The sequence below is a fragment of the Cynocephalus volans genome, chromosome 6 (assembly GCF_027409185.1).
Source record: "Cynocephalus volans isolate mCynVol1 chromosome 6, mCynVol1.pri, whole genome shotgun sequence".
Taxonomy (NCBI): domain Eukaryota; kingdom Metazoa; phylum Chordata; class Mammalia; order Dermoptera; family Cynocephalidae; genus Cynocephalus; species Cynocephalus volans.
Window position 1 is genome coordinate 108,818,876 of NC_084465.1, and position 16,499 is coordinate 108,835,374.

General features: G+C 42.2%; 2 protein-coding genes across 5 annotated transcripts in view; one reads left to right on the forward strand and one right to left on the reverse strand.

The window, feature by feature from the left end:
* The first annotated feature begins 1,411 nt into the window (after nt 1-1,411).
* On the forward strand, nt 1,412-16,275 carry NTAN1 (N-terminal asparagine amidase). 3 transcript variants are annotated; one of them, XM_063098656.1, is made up of 10 exons: nt 1,412-1,577; nt 7,306-7,408; nt 7,485-7,550; nt 7,853-7,961; nt 10,135-10,208; nt 11,886-11,939; nt 12,516-12,569; nt 13,600-13,697; nt 15,364-15,477; nt 15,946-16,275. In XM_063098656.1, exons 1-10 carry the CDS (start codon nt 1,497-1,499, stop codon nt 16,123-16,125), a joined length of 933 nt encoding a protein of 310 aa, XP_062954726.1. In that variant the 5' UTR covers nt 1,412-1,496; the 3' UTR covers nt 16,126-16,275. The 3 variants fall into 3 exon arrangements, with proteins under 3 accessions (XP_062954726.1, XP_062954728.1, XP_062954727.1); XM_063098658.1 differs by lacking the exon at nt 7,306-7,408; XM_063098657.1 differs by lacking the exons at nt 7,306-7,408; nt 7,485-7,550 and having other exon boundaries at nt 1,497-1,577.
* Nucleotides 14,427-16,499, reverse strand: part of PDXDC1 (pyridoxal dependent decarboxylase domain containing 1) — a 47,555-nt gene continuing 45,482 nt past the window's right edge. For both annotated transcript variants that reach the window (XM_063098651.1, XM_063098650.1), the window contains exon 24: nt 14,427-15,531. In XM_063098651.1, the coding sequence (XP_062954721.1) occupies nt 15,472-15,531 (60 nt within the window). In that variant the 3' untranslated portion in view covers nt 14,427-15,471. The remainder of the gene's footprint in view (nt 15,532-16,499) is intronic.

Below are 16,499 nucleotides of genomic sequence, written 5' to 3' on the forward strand. Positions count from 1 at the left end.
CTGCGCCAGCTCCTGGCAGAACCCATAGAACATTGTTCTTTGTACTTCCAAAATACTTCGCTTTTATCGACTACTCTTTGCCCTGCAATTCCAATAATAGCCATCTTTATTGAATTTTACTATATGCCAGGTAACAGATGTTATCATCCCTTTCCTACAGATGAGGAAACCAATTCAGAGAAGTTAAGTAAATTGCTCAAGGTCACAGAGTTGGTAATTGGTCACCTGGGATTCAAACCCTGGTCTTCACCCAGAGCTTCCTAATTGGGATTTATTTATTTTACCTGCATGACAATGAGTTGCCTACTATCTAGGGGTATATTACTACTAACTAGGAGTATATTGAGGTGATGGAGAGTGCTGGCTTTCGAATCATACAAAGCTGGGTTTAATCTTAACTCTACCATTTATTATTTGTATGACTTTGGGATTTTTTAAAACTCTATCTGTAATAAGGGAGGTGTTGTTACGAATCTCCACGTTTGTGAGAAGCAAATATGAAATGTCATACTACAGAGAAATACTTTCCTTCATAGCTAGAGTCAGTGTTTTGGGTGAGAAGTTGGACAAGCTGGGGACAAGAGACACCCATGAGCTGTCTTCTATAGTTACTTCTCTATTTACTAATATTTTTGTCGAGTGGGGAGTGGGTGGAGATTGTATGAAGAGGGCGTGGAATACAGATGAAGTATCTGCTCTGCGTGAGGTGGCTCTTCGTCTTCATCTCACCACTACATCTTTTGTAAAATTACCTTTTGTTAATATTTCCAGGTTTTAGAAGAGAGCCTCACGGTGAGACGCCTTCCATCACAGGTACTTATCCTCAGAGTAGGGGCTGTACAGTACCCTGCTGGTCTTTCCCGCAGGGTTTCTAGCCCATCTACGAATGCCTACTGGATTCCAAGCACAAAGTGTTATTAGTGATTTTTAAATGGGGCTCGCACAGTTGGGATCTATTTTCCCAGTTTAAGACGGCTGACATTTATTTCTTATTGAGCACAGTCTTATGGAAGCAGCACAGCAGGGTCCAAACAAACTTGCTCAAGGTCAGAAATCTGAGAAGTGGTGCAGCAGTGTTTTGAAGCAGGTAGACCCCAGAACCCGCCCTCGGGCCCGGTTGGCTCACCTGTGCGGACACCTAGAGCGGAGGCTCCCGGGGTGTGCGCAGCTTCTCGCGAGCGGTTTCCCTTCCCGCCTCCCTCACGCTCTCGCTTTGCGGACTACATTTCCCAGCGCCCCTTGTGGAGGAGTCTGGCAGCGGGCCGCTTCCGCAGCCGTTTCCTCGCTTTTGGACTACATTTCCCGTGGGGTTCTGCGGCCACGTCCTGGATTGCCGAATTACACTTTGTCGCCTCCGTCCGGACTACACTTCCCGGTAGCGCCCGCGGCGGGGCGGGGCCGGGCGGGGCGCGACGGCCCGAGGGGCGGGGGCGGCGGTGGCCCCGGGCTGGGGAGGCCACCGCCTCCCTGGGCCTGCCCGGGCGGCCGCCTCCGCAATGCCGCTGCTCGTCGAGGGGCAGCGAGTGCGGCTGCCGCAGTCCGCGGGGGACCTCGTCCGAGCCCACCCGCCTCTGGAGGTGAGCGGGGCCGGGCTCGGGGGCTTGGGGGCGGGCCTGAGGGGAACCTGCCAGGCGAGCAAGAGTCCTCCTCACCCCGCCGCTACCACCCGCTCTCTCCCGAAACCGACTTTAAACTTGGCGCAGCCTTGATGCTTTGGGCACATCCGGAGCCCCGGCCGCCGACTTCTCTTTTCACTCGAAGGATCCGCGGAGCTTTTTACGTTCTTTTCCTTAGAGGGCATCTGCTGAGGCTCCTCTTTTACAGAGGAGGGGACCGGGGCCCAGAGGGGTTAGGTAACTTGTCCAGGGTCGCACAGCACTGCGGCTTGAGGACACCCCGGGACCCCCCATTCCTAGACACGGCGGTCTGTCCCCTCCAATCCGGACTTGGCCCGTTTAGGGAAATCTGGGCACCCGCCCTTGCTCACTGGCACTCGCAGGGGATCCCCACCCTGTGGTGAATGTTGCATCGCCCCCGGGTCTTCAGGAAGCAGGGCGAAGCTTACTCCAGGGTGGCTTCGGACAGCGTTTGGGCGGGAATATCCTGGCGAGGTCCCCTAGTCCTTTCTCCTCTTACCCCCGGACCCCCAGGACATAGGGTGCCTGGTTATTTTCAGCCAGAAGAAAAGGCCCTGCTTTTCCCTGGCTGGACTGTGGTGAGGACCACGCCCTGATAAAAGGTTTTTTTGTTGTTGTTTGTTTTTTCCTGTTTTTGTCCTGGAATAGATCTCCGAACTCTTAGTCCATGCTTATGCAGGGATTGTTGGGAAGGGGGTTCTTAGGCAAATGTCCCACTTGCCACAGATCCAGTTAGGGGGAAATCAGTCATTTTATTGATTTAAGAGATACATATTGAGTCCCTGATATATGCTGGGCAACGTGCTGCCCACTCTCCCCACTCTCAGGGTGTTTACAGTCTAGTTGGGGGAATGGTTTTTAATCAAAGGAATGGCTCAAACATAAACTGTTAAGTGCCGTAAAGAAAAAGTGCCCCCTTTCTCTCAGATGTGATGCAAAGGAACTTGACCTAGTCTGTGGGGTTAGGGAAGGCATTCTAGAGGTTTCCTGTGTAACAGTTGTACAGTTTGTAATTATTTTATCTGCTTGCTTGTTTTGTTTGTTCTCCCTTCGATCTGTCCCCAGAATGTAAGCTTCCTGAAGGCAGATTGAGTGGATGTATCTTTGTATCCTCAGAACCTAGGGTATGGAATTTGCGCTCAGTAAATATTTGTTACATAAATGAAAATGATCCGAGGGATGACAAGGACTTACTGACAGGGAGAATGTCAACAGCTCTGTGTGACTCTCAATTTGCATTTCAAGACAGACAAGAGTAGTATTAGCCAATACCTACTGGGCTAGGCATTGTGCTATGTCACTTTCCTTGTTCTGTGTCACTGTCACACCATTAATTAGTGAAGCCAGGAGTAGGACTCACCAAGGAAAAAAATTTCAGCTGCCTAAAGAATTTAGGTGATGAGATCTCTCCTTTTATGTCTGTCTGAAAATTTCTGTGCCAGAAAGTTAGATCATTGTCCAAGGCAGCTCAAAGTGTGAAGTGGGGATGTATGGTGACATGCCAGGGCGGCTCCTCTTGAAGGAAGGTTTTGGCCTATTTAGGAGACATGGCCTAGAGTGGCTATGTAGTCGGGACCAATTCATGTTAGAGGAACGTGGAGAGGGGATCGCTTTGATTTGCAGCAGTCTATGGGAAGAAGGATGGAGGCATGAGAGAAATTTGAAAAGGGGAAGAAGGGCTATGGTGTTCTAGTTGGGCAACCCACCTGGGGTTGGGGGTTCCTGGTGGGCAGGAGGGAAATGGCCCTGTGGGTGAGTGGACTGGCCAGTTTTCCTGGAACAGTGAGAGTGAGAAGGGGGAGAGTGGAAGATAAACCTAGAAAGGTAGGTTGTGCCTAGATTACTGAGGGGCTTAGACAGATCTTTTACCTAATGAGCAATTGGGAGAAATGAAAGGTTTAATTATTTTTTCTATAACAAGCAGTATGTCCGCTTTGTAGGGAAATAGAAAATATACATTAAAAAGAAGAAAAAGTCATTTATATTCATATCCATTCTTTACATTTTGGTGAATATCCTAACATATTCTAAATAGATAACCTAAAGTATATAGTCTACTTTTAAAAATGATAGCATACTGTATATCATTTTACAATGTGTCTTTTTCATGTAACAGTGTGTTGTGGGCATGCCTGTCTGTAGTTACAAGTAGCATATAATAACAGCAAGAATAACAGTAATATAGTGGAACTGGCAGAGCACCACAGCACTATGAAACACAGCTCTTCCCATTTTACAGATGAAGATTATGAGGCACACAGAGGTTGAGTAGCTTGCCCAAGCTCCCACATCCTGTAAGTGGTGAAGCCAGGATTGGAACCCTGGCAGTCTGACCTTGACACTAGAGCAGCACAGTTCAGTGCAATAGTCACTAGCCACCTGTAGCTGTTTTCACTTAGATTAATTAAAATAAAATACAATTAAATAAAACCTAAAATCAGTTTCTCAGTTGCACTAGCCATATTTCAAGTGCTCAACAGCCACATGCGGCTACTGTATGAAACAGTACCGATATAGACTGTTGCCATCCCTGCAGAAAGTTCCTCTGGGCAGTGTTGTCTAGAGCCTGCACTCTTAACCAGTCACTGGATGCTCAGTAGCCAGTCCTGCAACATCTTGTTTAATGGTTCCATAGAATTCCACAATATGAATGCACCATAACTTAGTTCTTACTTTTAAATGTGTAAGTTATGATGTTTTACCAATATGCACATTCTCAGTGCTAAATGTTTATAATCCCCCCATAAGTATTCCTGCAAGTGAAATTACTGGACTCAGATTTTGGAGCAAAAAGTGATGTAACAAAATCAGTGTTTTGAAGCAGTGATGGTGGCAGCCATCTGGTATGATAGACTGGGCAAGGGAGACGTCCTCAAAGGCAGGGAAGCAGAGATGGGGAATGGTGACAGCCACCTATTGGTAAGCCCTGGTCAGGGGCCAGGTGCAGTGCAAGCCCACTACACCCCTCCTGTCAGTTCATCTTCACACCAGCCTTAGGAGGTGGGCACCGTCATGCCCGTTTACCAGAGGAGGAAATAGAAGCACTGAGGGCTCGCAGCATGCCTGAGGTTACTCGGCAAATGTCTTGCTCTTTATCTTATTGCTTATAAATTTTATTGCAATAATTTAGATGTAAGCCATGAAAGGACCCAACTAAGGGATAGGAGTGGGAAGAAGGCTCAATTTTGAGAGTTGCACCTATTAATAATTTCTTATACACCACTACGTTTTACATTCACAAAGCACTTTCCCATTCTCTCTCCCATTATAAAGGAAGAATTGGCCAATATGGCAGCAGGGGTAAGGGACAGATGATCATGCCTGAGGTTACAGCAAAGTGATTTCCACTACACAGGTCAATAAACTGCAGCCTACAAGCCAACCCTGTTGGTGTGTATAGCCCATGAGCCAGAAATGGTTTTACTTTTTTAAATGGTTGAAAAAAATCAAAAGAATAATGATATTTAGTGACATGTGAAATTATATGAAGTTAAATTTCAGTGTTGCCTATAAATAAAGTTTTATTGGAGCAGAGCCACTTCTATTTGTTTATGTCTTGTCTGTGGTTGCTTTTAGGCCACAGCAGCAGAGTTGAGGAGTTGCGACAGAGCTTGGATGGCCTTGCAAAGCCCTAAATATTTACTATCTGGCCCTCTTCAGAAAAAAAGTTTGCTAAATTAATTTCCAGAGCACTCAAAAACAAGAAAAAAGTTTGCTAACCCCTGAGTTAAGGGAATAGTGCCACTGAATAGGAATTGGGAAATGAAGACGAGGGAGTGAGGCAAAAAATATTTTTTAGTGAATATTACTGTCCAGAGAATATTAGAATTTGAGAAAACTGGGGCTACTTGTACATATTTCAGAAAGAATGTGAGTTTCTAAAGTAGCACTGTGTGTTTTCCCACATAGAAGTTTGGCTAAACTTTGTTCATCTTTTAAAGTGGAAGACCAAAGCAGCATACTGTGTTAGTTTTGTGGCATTCTCTCTTCTGATGATTTTTGCTTTTATTTCGTTGGGAAATAGTAGGAACTGTGTTGAAGAGAGACATGATTTCTGGTCTCTCTGAAAGTGATAATCATTTCTCACAAATAGCTTTGCTTGTGGGTGCAGACCCAGTTATGAAAATGAATGGTAAAAACTGGCCTTTACTCCTTCCCTCCCCTTCCCTTAAAAATAAAAAGGTGAGTATTAGAGGAATAAGAAAGAGGGAATTCTGAATTCTCCCTTATGTTGAATTAAGGTGAGGTAAGAAATGGTATGAAAATAAAAAGTGTTGACCGAGACAAGGTGGTCTGAGTTTTAGAACATTGACGTCTACAGCAGGCGAAGTCGTTTTGCCAGTCCAGTTTTACACTGCAGTTCATTAATCCTTAGTTCTTTTCTTAAATTGAGGGCCTTGTCTCATTTTAATTGCTGCCTTGCTTTCAATTAATGGAAGTTCATTAGAAGAAAATGCTGTATATCTAATTAAGCTGAGTATTGTTTATTATAGTTCTGGTATTTTAAGTAACTAAGCACTAACCTAAATTAGCACCAGTCATGAGAAATGTCAAGAAGCCTATCCTATATAAAACTATAAAACTGTTCTCCGGTGTAGGCAATACACATACATACATATTTTATTCCTACACATTTGAATAAGAATTTGGTCACTGAGTTTATTTGTTGTAAGAAGGAAATTATGATACATTTTAGTATTGTATAAATTTGACGTTTTTGAAAAAAATGTTTAATTCAGTTTTCATTAAAGAATTTGAACACCTGAGCTCTTTTTTTTTTTTTTTTTTCAGGCTATACAATTATTCATGTAGACAAGTTTTTGACACCTAATATTAATATACCTGTCATAAGTTTATCTTTTTTTGTTTTTCTTTTTTAATAATAACATTATTACATTATAGAACATTTAGAGAATAGAGAAAACAGCCACAGTGTTTGCTCTAACACAATCATGATTCTATTGCTGAATTTCCTTCCAGTATTTTTTCATTGTTGTATTAACAGCATATTTGTAGCTCTTTAAAAAAATTTTATTTTTTTTCAATCTTGTTTTTCAGTTAACATTTCAAAGCTATTTTTCCCATAATCTTCACTTCTCATGACTGTGGGGTTAGTGGTTGTGAGCTGGCTCCACATATTTTACTTACATCTTCTGTTGCTTCCAGCTTTTTGCCATTCTAAATAATACCGTGATGGACACATTTTGAGTTATTCCTTTAGGATAGATTTCCAGAAGGGGTTTCTAGGTTACGGGATAGGGAAGTTCTTAACCCCTCTTCCTTTTTAAAGAAAGTAAAGAGGGGATGTGTTTTCTGAGCCACCCCATTTGTTATTCCAGTCTAATCTGATTCTCTTTATGATGTAAAACTGTCAAGCGTCTCACACTCTTTAATAAAGAACTGCGATAAAGGATTTTTGGATCATATTTCATAGATACTAACATCTTCTTTTATAGGTAAAAAACCCAGAACTTCATTGTTTTCTCTGCATTGTTCCAGATGGTTGTAATTGCTGCCTTTTTATTTTAGCCTTTCTGTCAAATAATACATACACCTCAGACATACTAGTGTTTCCCACTTAGAGTACACTTTGGCTCTCTCCACCTCTCTAGTTATTCAGTCCTCATTAATTTACATCACTATTTTATTTTTTTTTTTAATTAAACAGGAAAGAGCCAGACTTCTCAGAGGTCAGTCTGTTCAACAAGTGGGACCCCAGGGCCTTCTGTATGTTCAGCAAAGAGAGCTTGCAGTGACCTCCCCAAAGGATGGTAGGTTAGGAAGCAGTGAATTGGGCATTATCCCAAAAGGCTGTTGGATATTTTATTTTATTTCTTTTTTAAACAGGCTCCATCTCCATTCTGGGTTCTGATGATGCCACCACTTGTCACATTGTGGTCCTGAGGCACACAGGTATGATGAGAGATGAAGGAAACCGTTGCTTAAACTGACCCAACATTTGGGACCATTTAATTTCTTGATTTGAGTTTCCTGGTGTCCTATTTGAAACCTGACTTCACTCACCTTTTTTCTAGTCTGCATGGTATCTCCCTGTTGCCTGGTCAGAATGGGTTGGCTGGGCAGCACAGACTTTTCTATGTTTTTTTCTTACAGGATATTCAAAGCTGAGGCGGTCTAATGGACAGGAGTAGTCTTGGCTTGCTCACTGAGTTCTCATCAGGAATAACATAAGTCATTTCACCCTTGTTCTTCAGGTAATGGGGCTACCTGCTTGACACATTGTGATGGAACCGACACCAAAACTGAAGTCCCCTTGATCATGAACTCCATAAAATCCTTTTCCGACCACGCTCAATGTGGAAGGTGAGCTGCATGCTACTCTATGATGTGAATTGAGAACTTTGCACCACTTTGTAGAGGAAATAGCTGAGGATGCTGTTATAGCAACACAGAACACAGACACCACTGCATCTGTCTTGTTCCGCTAGAGCAGAACTCGGCTGAGCTTTGGCACTGTGTCGGTAGTCGCTGAGTCAATGAATAGATGGATGTTGGGCACAGGCAAGGATTCAGTGTTGGGTTTTAAATGGAAGGTTTGACTTTGAACCTGTAGTTTGACTTTCAGTAATATACTTTAAAATGTTCACATATCAGATGTTGCTTCGTTATACCCCAGAAGTGGTATCTCTTCATTCGTTCATTCCTTCAGCAATTATTTGTTGACTATTTCCTATGAGCAACAACTTGTTACAGATGTCAAGCACGCAGCCGTGAACAGAGTACAAAAAAACCTGTCCCCAAGGTGTTCATATTCTAAAGCAAGGACACAGTCAATAAACAATATAGGCTGTCCAGTGGTGAGGACTGTGGAGAAAAACAAGGCAGGCAAGAAACCTGGGGATGGCTGGGGGGTAAGGGGCCACAGTATTACATTTCAGCATGTCACTGGTTCTACTATGGATGCTGGGTGAGAAGTGGCCTCTGACCTGCTCTCTCAATGCTAATGAAGTGTACGCCACCTTTATTTGACAGAGGCTGACACTGAGGCTTTGCATACCCAGAGTCACACAGCTAGTTAGGTGTCAGACTATGCTGTCAGACCACTGCTCACATACTTGTCCCCTCTCCTTTCTCTGTCATTACATAGGAGTTGGCAGGCATTGCTCTCATTTTATTTGAAGTCTGAGGTAGTGATTGAGTGAACTGTTCATCATATGCAGGTGCTTAGAATCTCAGGAACTAAAAAAGAACCCCCCAAAAAGCTGTCAAGAGTTTCGCTAGTGCAACATAGATCAGTTTTTAAATTTGTTTCTGGCTGAGTCTGTGTCACAGGCAGGTGGGGCTGGCTGGCTTCATGGGTGTGTGACCCATGCGGTTTGCAAAATGGCATTTTCACTGTGCACTGGGCCCTCCAGACTTGGCCACTGGCCCCACCCCATGATTCTTGGGACATGATTATTAGAAATTCCTGGTCTGTTCACAGAAGAACTAATTTGGTTACTCTGGAAGACAGAAGGCAAATCTGGTAGCCCGGGGGTGTGCAAAGCCACAGTGGTCACAGCTCCCCTTACTGCCTCATGTTTCTTATGCGGTCACTTGAGGCTTCACCCTGTACTGGGTAAATGTAAGATTCTGGGTCATCCCTTAAGAAGATTTTGCATCTCAGTAGAAAGTAATATGAATTATGGCAGCACTTTCCCAAGCACAAGTTCCCAGGTTGTTATGAGCTGTGGAAAAGGGGTTAACAGACAAGTGAATGCAGGAAACACAGGGTTAAACCGAGTTAGTTTGGTTTTGTCAATTATAGGACTTGTTAGAGCTTTACTCTGCTAATGTGCATTGGACTCCCCTAGGGAGGGGTTACAGTAGGCAGCATTTCCCAAATTTCTTATTTAACTCCCAAAACACTTTTTTTTCCATTTCATGTCCAATGGAACACACTTAGAGAAAATCTGGTGGAGTGGTTATAAGCATGTACTTTAGGAACAGACCCCATTTCCTCCTCTGTAAAGGGGAGATGAGAATCCCTCTCTCACCAAGATATGGTGGACATTAGAGACAGCATCTGTGAAACATCTACTTAACGGTGAGCTCTTACTTACTGGAGGCTGTCTTCCCTTCCCAGTCACATACCCCTGTTCCTCTTAGATGAAGATATTTAAGAGGTTTCTGTAAGTATCCACCTTGGGTTGGGTACATAAATGACATGGTAGAGTCATATTCTTCTAGCACAGTTTCCTATCTTTAGTGAGGCAGCATCACATTCATGTTCAGATATAGATCCCCTTGGTCATCAGGGCACCCGCCTGGGCACGGTCCCCAAAAGCTTGCTGCTGGCCTTGGTAGTCTCTCTCTTTTACCCCTATGGGCCACACAGGTATTTTCCATGTGTGCTGTGGCATGAAAAAGGCCCAGAAGCACTGCTGTAGAATGACGGTTCATGGAAGCTGGGGACTAAAACTTAAAGTGAAACCAGCGCACACTGTCGATGTATTTATTGTTCTGGCTTCTGACCACTGTCCCATCTCTTTGCCAGGCTGGAAGTGCATCTCGTGGGAGGCTTCAGTGACGAGAGGCAGTTGTCACAAAAACTTACTCATCAACTTCTTAGTAAGTGCACTGTTTTTCCCCCAAAATTTGATAAAAATTTGTACCTATTTTTGCTTGGTTAAAAATCCCAACTAGTACAAAGCCTGAGAGGGGCACACCTACTTGGAGTAGCATAAAGAAACAGACCTGCTTGGCTTGGAGTTTTACAAAAAGACTGACGAGCAGAGAGCTAAATTTCTAGGGGCTAATGGTGATGGGACAAGATATTCTTTTAAAATAGCAATTGATGCATTCCGGAATAGTGAATTCTCTGAATTGGATAAAAACAGAACCACACTCTTGGCAGAAATGTCCATTTTAATCTCCAGAAAATTAAAACACTGATAACACTTTTTCCTTATTAAATTAGCAAACATTAAAAAAAAAAAAAAAAAGCCATTGTTCTATGTTAATTAACCACCAAACAGGGAGGTGTGCTTACACAGTGCTGGCATATACGTTGGTGCAGCCTGTCATGGAAGCAATCTGGCATCGTGGCTTAAGTTGTAAAAGGTTCTTATCCTTTGGCCTGGTAATTCCTCTTCTGTGAATCTATCTTAAGAAAATAATCTGAGATGTGCACAGAGATTTATGTTCAAAGATGAGCAATAGAATATTGTTTACAATAGGAAATAATCTAATGTTCATCAGAGGAATAGTTCTGTTGTCACTAAAAAATAATACTTATGAAGAGATTTGAATTACATGGGAAAATACATATGTACAAGAATATCAGGCTATGAAATTGTCTACGTGGTATGAATGGGCATAAAATTGTCTGTATTATATGAGGTCAGCTCTTGTGATGTTATGATATGTACATGTTGATTTTCATCCATGGTTCCTGGCTGGTTCCAACCTTCCCTGCCTTCCTGTCTTGGAGCTGGCCATACAGAAATTCTCTGACCTGCCTTATCTGATTGTAGGTCATAAGACCCCATTTGAGAAGTAGTCCCACCCCATACCCAGTAAGAAGGAATACTGCATAGAGAGGCTGAGAAGAATCTGAACAAAAAGGCCTTGCTGGGTTTCCCTACCCCCTCTGTTAGTGTTAGAACATACCTTTTTGTCCAGTCATATTTTTACATGGTTGTCCATGCCTCAGTTATGCCTACGTCATGAAGCTTCTATATAAACCCAAGAGCGTAGGGTTGGGGAGCTTCCGGATAGCTGATCACGTGAAGGTTCCTGGAGGGTGGTGTGGCCAGGGAGGGTATGGGAGCTCCACACCCCTATGTCGCCCTATGTATCTCTTCATCTGTAGCTTTTGATACTTATTCATAAGGGAAGATTTTTACTCTTCTTCTATTCTTCTGCCTTTTTTTCCTGATTATCAGAGTCATAAAAAATCTGGTCATTGTAAGAAAGTTAGAAAATACAGGAGAGTATAAGGAAGTAGGTTTCTAATGCCCATAATCCCGACACTGTTAATATTCAGTGTATTTTCTTCCACAATTTATTGAGCACAGCTGTTAGTGGGAAAAACACACTGTCCCCCAAAACATCTCAGAATGAAGAGAAAAATGGAAAGGCTCGGTCTGGTCTCAGAGGCCCGTCAAGGCTGCAAGTGCAGTGGGTCAGAGTGGGCTCAGCGGCTCCCACCACCCCCATGCCCCCTTCTTGATTTGCTTGGCAGGCAGTATGTTTTGCTAATTCGAGGAACTTTTTTGACATCCAATTTTAAAATTCTACTTGTAGGTGAATTTGACAGACAAGAAGATGACATTCATTTAGTGACATTATGTGTGACAGGTAAGTTCTGCCACTTTTACCAGAACAAAGCTACAGGTTGCAGGAACGTTTTGCCCTCCCACTCCCAGTAGGACCTGGCACCAGGACCTCCGGACCTGGGTCAGAGAAGGTGCACACAGCTTGATGCTGCTTTACTGACTTCTGTTCTGGTTTTTCCCATCACTGGAATGGCCTTCCCTTCCTGGCCCATGTCCAAACCCTGCTCAGCCTCAGTTCAGATGCTGACCTCCTCATATGCACCTCCTTTCTCCTTCCTTGAGGTTTTCAGAAGCCTCACTTTGTACTTCCAAGGTGAGGGCATGAGGTCTCAGAGAAGAGCTGCCACCTTGAGCAGCAGGTGCGGTGCGTGGAGAAGGCCCAGGGGCACCAACTTTGCGAGTGGCAGTTTGTTCAGTTTAAACCTGCCTGCCGTGAGACTCAGCAGGGAAATGGGGCAACAGGCCCTCTCATTTTCTGGGTCTCCTCCTTGCCTCCACACTTTGTATTAGGGCCTTCTTCTTGGCCTTAATTATACAAAATGAAAACATTTTAGTATTTCTCGAAAATTGTAAAAAAAAATTTTTTTTCATTTCTCAGAATTAAATGACCGGGAAGAAAATGAAAATCATTTTCCAATAATTTATGGCATTGGTAAGTAGTGTGTTTCTTTGAGGATTGGAGCCTTGGTTACAGGTTGACTAGGCAGGCTCTGGTTCAAGTCTGATTCAGCCAACTAGTGATCACCACTGCTGTCAGTACATGACAGCCTTAGGTTCAAATCCTAGCTCCTCTGTATATCTGCCGTGAGACCTTGGGCAAGTAGCTTAACTTCTCTAAATTTTATCTACAAAATTGAAATAATGTCCACATCTGAAGATTGTGAAAACAAGGTAGCAATATAAAGCATAGACTGTGCCCGCCCTTAGCGGGAGCTGGCTGTTTGCCACTAGGCATGTGTTCTTCCCTTGAAGAAGCCAGATGTGCTTTTCTCCATCCAGTGCTCTGAGGGGGAGGGAGGAGCGGGGCATTTGAACCTTTTTATACATCAGGAACCAAGTAAGGTTTTGATTAACAGAGACCCTACAAAAGAAAGTGTAAAACTATCAAGCTAAAGAAAACCCAGAACCCTTCTTCCTCCTGTGACAGCCTCTAGGACTCCTGAGGATATAGCATGAAATTGTCTATATTTGCAGAGGGCTTCCACCATATCTGTAATATTTTACTTAGCCAGGTAATGGGGTACATAGGTGTTCATTATTTTATTCTCTGTAACTTTGTTTAAAATACGAAAATTTAAAAAATTCAAACAAACAAAACCACCATCCTTTGCTACCATTGCAGTTATACACAAATGCACTTGGTCACAGGGCTGACCAAGGAGGTCTTGCCATGCATCCGCCTGAAGAGATGGTGAGCTTCCCACATGGGGAACAAGTCTTGGTTTAGAACACAGTCCAGCTGAAGCTTCAGCTATTTTTACTGAGATGCTTGGCAAAAAGTTTGCATTTCCCATTCTGTGACGGGGGAAGCTACAGACACTTAAAGAGTCATTTTGTTCAATTTCCATTCTTTTCTCTTTCTGACTCTTACATAAGGTGGGCAAATGTATGACTATACAAACTCTCTACTTTGGGTCTTTCATTCTTTTGTCAATTCAAAGTCATCCTGTTGTCCCTCATAGCTGTCAACATTAAGACTGCAGAGATTTACAGAGCCTCCTTTCAAGATCGAGGTCCGGAGGAGGAGCTGCGTGCTGCACGAACTTTAGCAGGAGGACCAGTGAGTTTGAAATCATCTGTGTTAAGGAGTAAAAAATGGCATCAAATGCCAAAGCCTCAAGTTTTATAGATCTCAGAAATGAAAAGTTTATGTCAGCTTCTTTAAAGCTGTAAATTACCAGGGACCACCACACACACTCTTTCTCTCTCTTAGAAGAGTAATGAATGTTTTTAGATTTTAAGCTCATAATCCCAGTTATCTGCCTAAAAGGTGCAGGAGGAAGTATGGTGAACCCACAGCATCCAGATTCAAAGAGAACAAGCCTTTACACAGAAAATTCTCACAAAGTAAAAAAGTTCCCACAAAGAGAGGAATGCTGGGAAGGAGGAGAGGTTTCTCCCCGCTTTGCACTCAGGATCATGCATTCTTTTGGACCAAATCACTGAAGAACAACTTGCTGGAATTATTTAATTAACCCCAAAGAATGATCAAATCAGTTTAAAAGTCTGATTTCCGGGCCGGCCCATGCCTCACTCGGGAGAGTGCGGTGCTGATAACACCAAGGCCACGGGTTCGGATCCCATATAGGGATGGCCAGTTGCTCACTGGGTGAGCGTGGTGCTGACAACACCAAGTCAAGGGTTAAGATCCCCTTACCGGTCATCTTTAAAAAAAAAAAAAAAAAAGTAAAATAAATAAATAAATAAATAAATAAAATAAAAGTCTGATTTCCTTAGGGTGCTTTTTAATTAAATAACATTTTTATTTTAAAAGAAAAATAAAAGCCCAAGACTTACATGCCTTTGAGGGATGGGTAAAAGAATTCTTTAAAAATGCTCAAAGTGGGCAGGCTGATGAGCTTAGTTGGTTACAGTATGGCGTTATAACACCAAGGTCAAGGGTTTGGATCCCTATACTGGCCAGCTGCCAAAGAAAAAAAAACCAGCTCAAAGTACGAAAAAATAGAAATCACATTGAGCACACCACCCAAAAGAAATCTGCTCATTTATGACATGCTGACATTTTCAATGGAAAGTATGTTTGGATTCATAGTGATGTTTTGCCAACCCTTTAATATTTTTAGGATTCCTTTTGCAATTTCTCAAGTAGCATACTAGCCTAATTTAGTTAATATTCAGAACATATTTTAATCTCAGAAACCAAAATTGAGTATTGCTGGTTAAGCTGGAAATAACCATTGCTATATTTGAGAATTCAAGGACTTGATCATTTGGCAAATCAGTTTTTTCACAAGTTGGTTTTTCCTCTTTTGATGGGGCAGTAGGCATTGTGTGCTTTTAAACTGCATGGTGAATAGTTGCCTGGGGTATAAATAATGAGGCAGTGTTTTATGTAGCAAAAAGGGGCACGGACTTTAGTCAGCACACACCTGGATTTGAGGCCCAGCTCTGATGCTTCCTGGACACATGACCTGGGAAATATGCCTGTCTCTCCGAGTCTTAGTCTTTTTACCCAAAATGGGGAAAATGCCATCTTCCTGCAGGATTTTCATAAGGACTAAACAATAAATGTATGTTACCGACACAATGCAGTAGTAGACACATGGGAAGTATTCAGTAGGTGGCAGCTTTTGTTATTGAGACAAAATTAAGAAGCTTATCCAGATAAATGCCTTAAGTACTAGGCTACACTGGAGCTTGCATTAATGGTAGGGTTTGAGAAGCAGGTAACATTCCTTAAATTCTGTCCTTGAAATGTTTTTTAGATGATTAGCATTTACGATGCAAAGACAGAACAACTTCGTATAGGACCGTATTCCTGGTTGCCATTTCCACATGTGGATTTCTGGTTGCAGCAAGATGATAAGCAAATACTAGAGGTGAGAATTTACAGGGTGGGTAAGTCTTAAATCTCTGGACCCTGGTTTCCTCATCTGTAAGAAAAGAAAGGGTTTAGACTAGATAATGGCTTCTTTTCTGATGGCAGACACCATTTAACTTTTATATCAATTGGGGATAAGTTCTGGATCGAAATTTGTACAGGTGAAACAGTGAGCAGTCAATTGCTTTTTCTCAGTAACCCAGTACACCTCATTTCTTAGGTATTTTACTATCTATATATATACATATATATACACGTATATATATATATACGTGTATATATATGTATATATATATGTATGTATATATGTATATATGTATGTGTGTATGTATATATGTAGGTAGTGATTTGAGAACATCTTGATTAATGTTTAGGGAACACAAATATACTTTATTTTACATCTTTATATCAAGGTAGGGAACAGCAAGATCACTCTTCTCTGATGCCCGTCATCTTGCTTTTTCAGAACCTTTCCACTTCGCCTTTGGCTGAGCCTCCCCACTTTGTTGAACATATTAGATCTACCTTGATGTTTTTAAAAAAATACCCATCTCCAACCAACACACTGTTTCCTGGAAATAAAGCTCTACTCTACAAAAAAAATGAAGATGGCTTGTGGGAAAAGATCTCTTCTCCAGGAAGCTAGAAATAGGAATTACCAAAGAAAGCAACTTTTTGGCATGACAAAGACCACTGGTGGGTGTTGGAAAGAATATGAATTTGGAATCTACATCCGTTGAGTCTTAGGTCTCCTTCACTCAGTGACTTTCAAAATAAAATCTTATTTTGGCAAAGACATTTGTTTAGGTTTACTTTTTGCTTTACTAAGTTTTTGGTCAGTAATAAGGGGCAGAAGAGAACCCACCTGTACTTGTTGGTCTATAAGAAGCTATTTCAGATACTTGGGTAAGTATTTCTAAAAGTAAAAACTGAGTTTGTTTGAAAAACAATATTTAAAATGCAATAAAATTCACTGAGAATTTATACATCTCACAGAGTTTTTTTTGGCCTTAAAATATT

Coding starts and splice junctions, on each gene's coding strand:
- NTAN1 (XM_063098656.1), top strand. CDS start 1,497: ATGCCGCTGCTCGTCGAGGGGCAGCGAGTGCGGCTGCCGCAGTCCGCG. Junction 7,409..7,484: donor AGTGACCTCCCCAAAGGATG/GTAGGTTAGGAA, acceptor TTTTTTAAACAG/GCTCCATCTCCATTCTGGGT. Junction 12,570..13,599: donor TCCAATAATTTATGGCATTG/GTAAGTAGTGTG, acceptor TGTCCCTCATAG/CTGTCAACATTAAGACTGCA.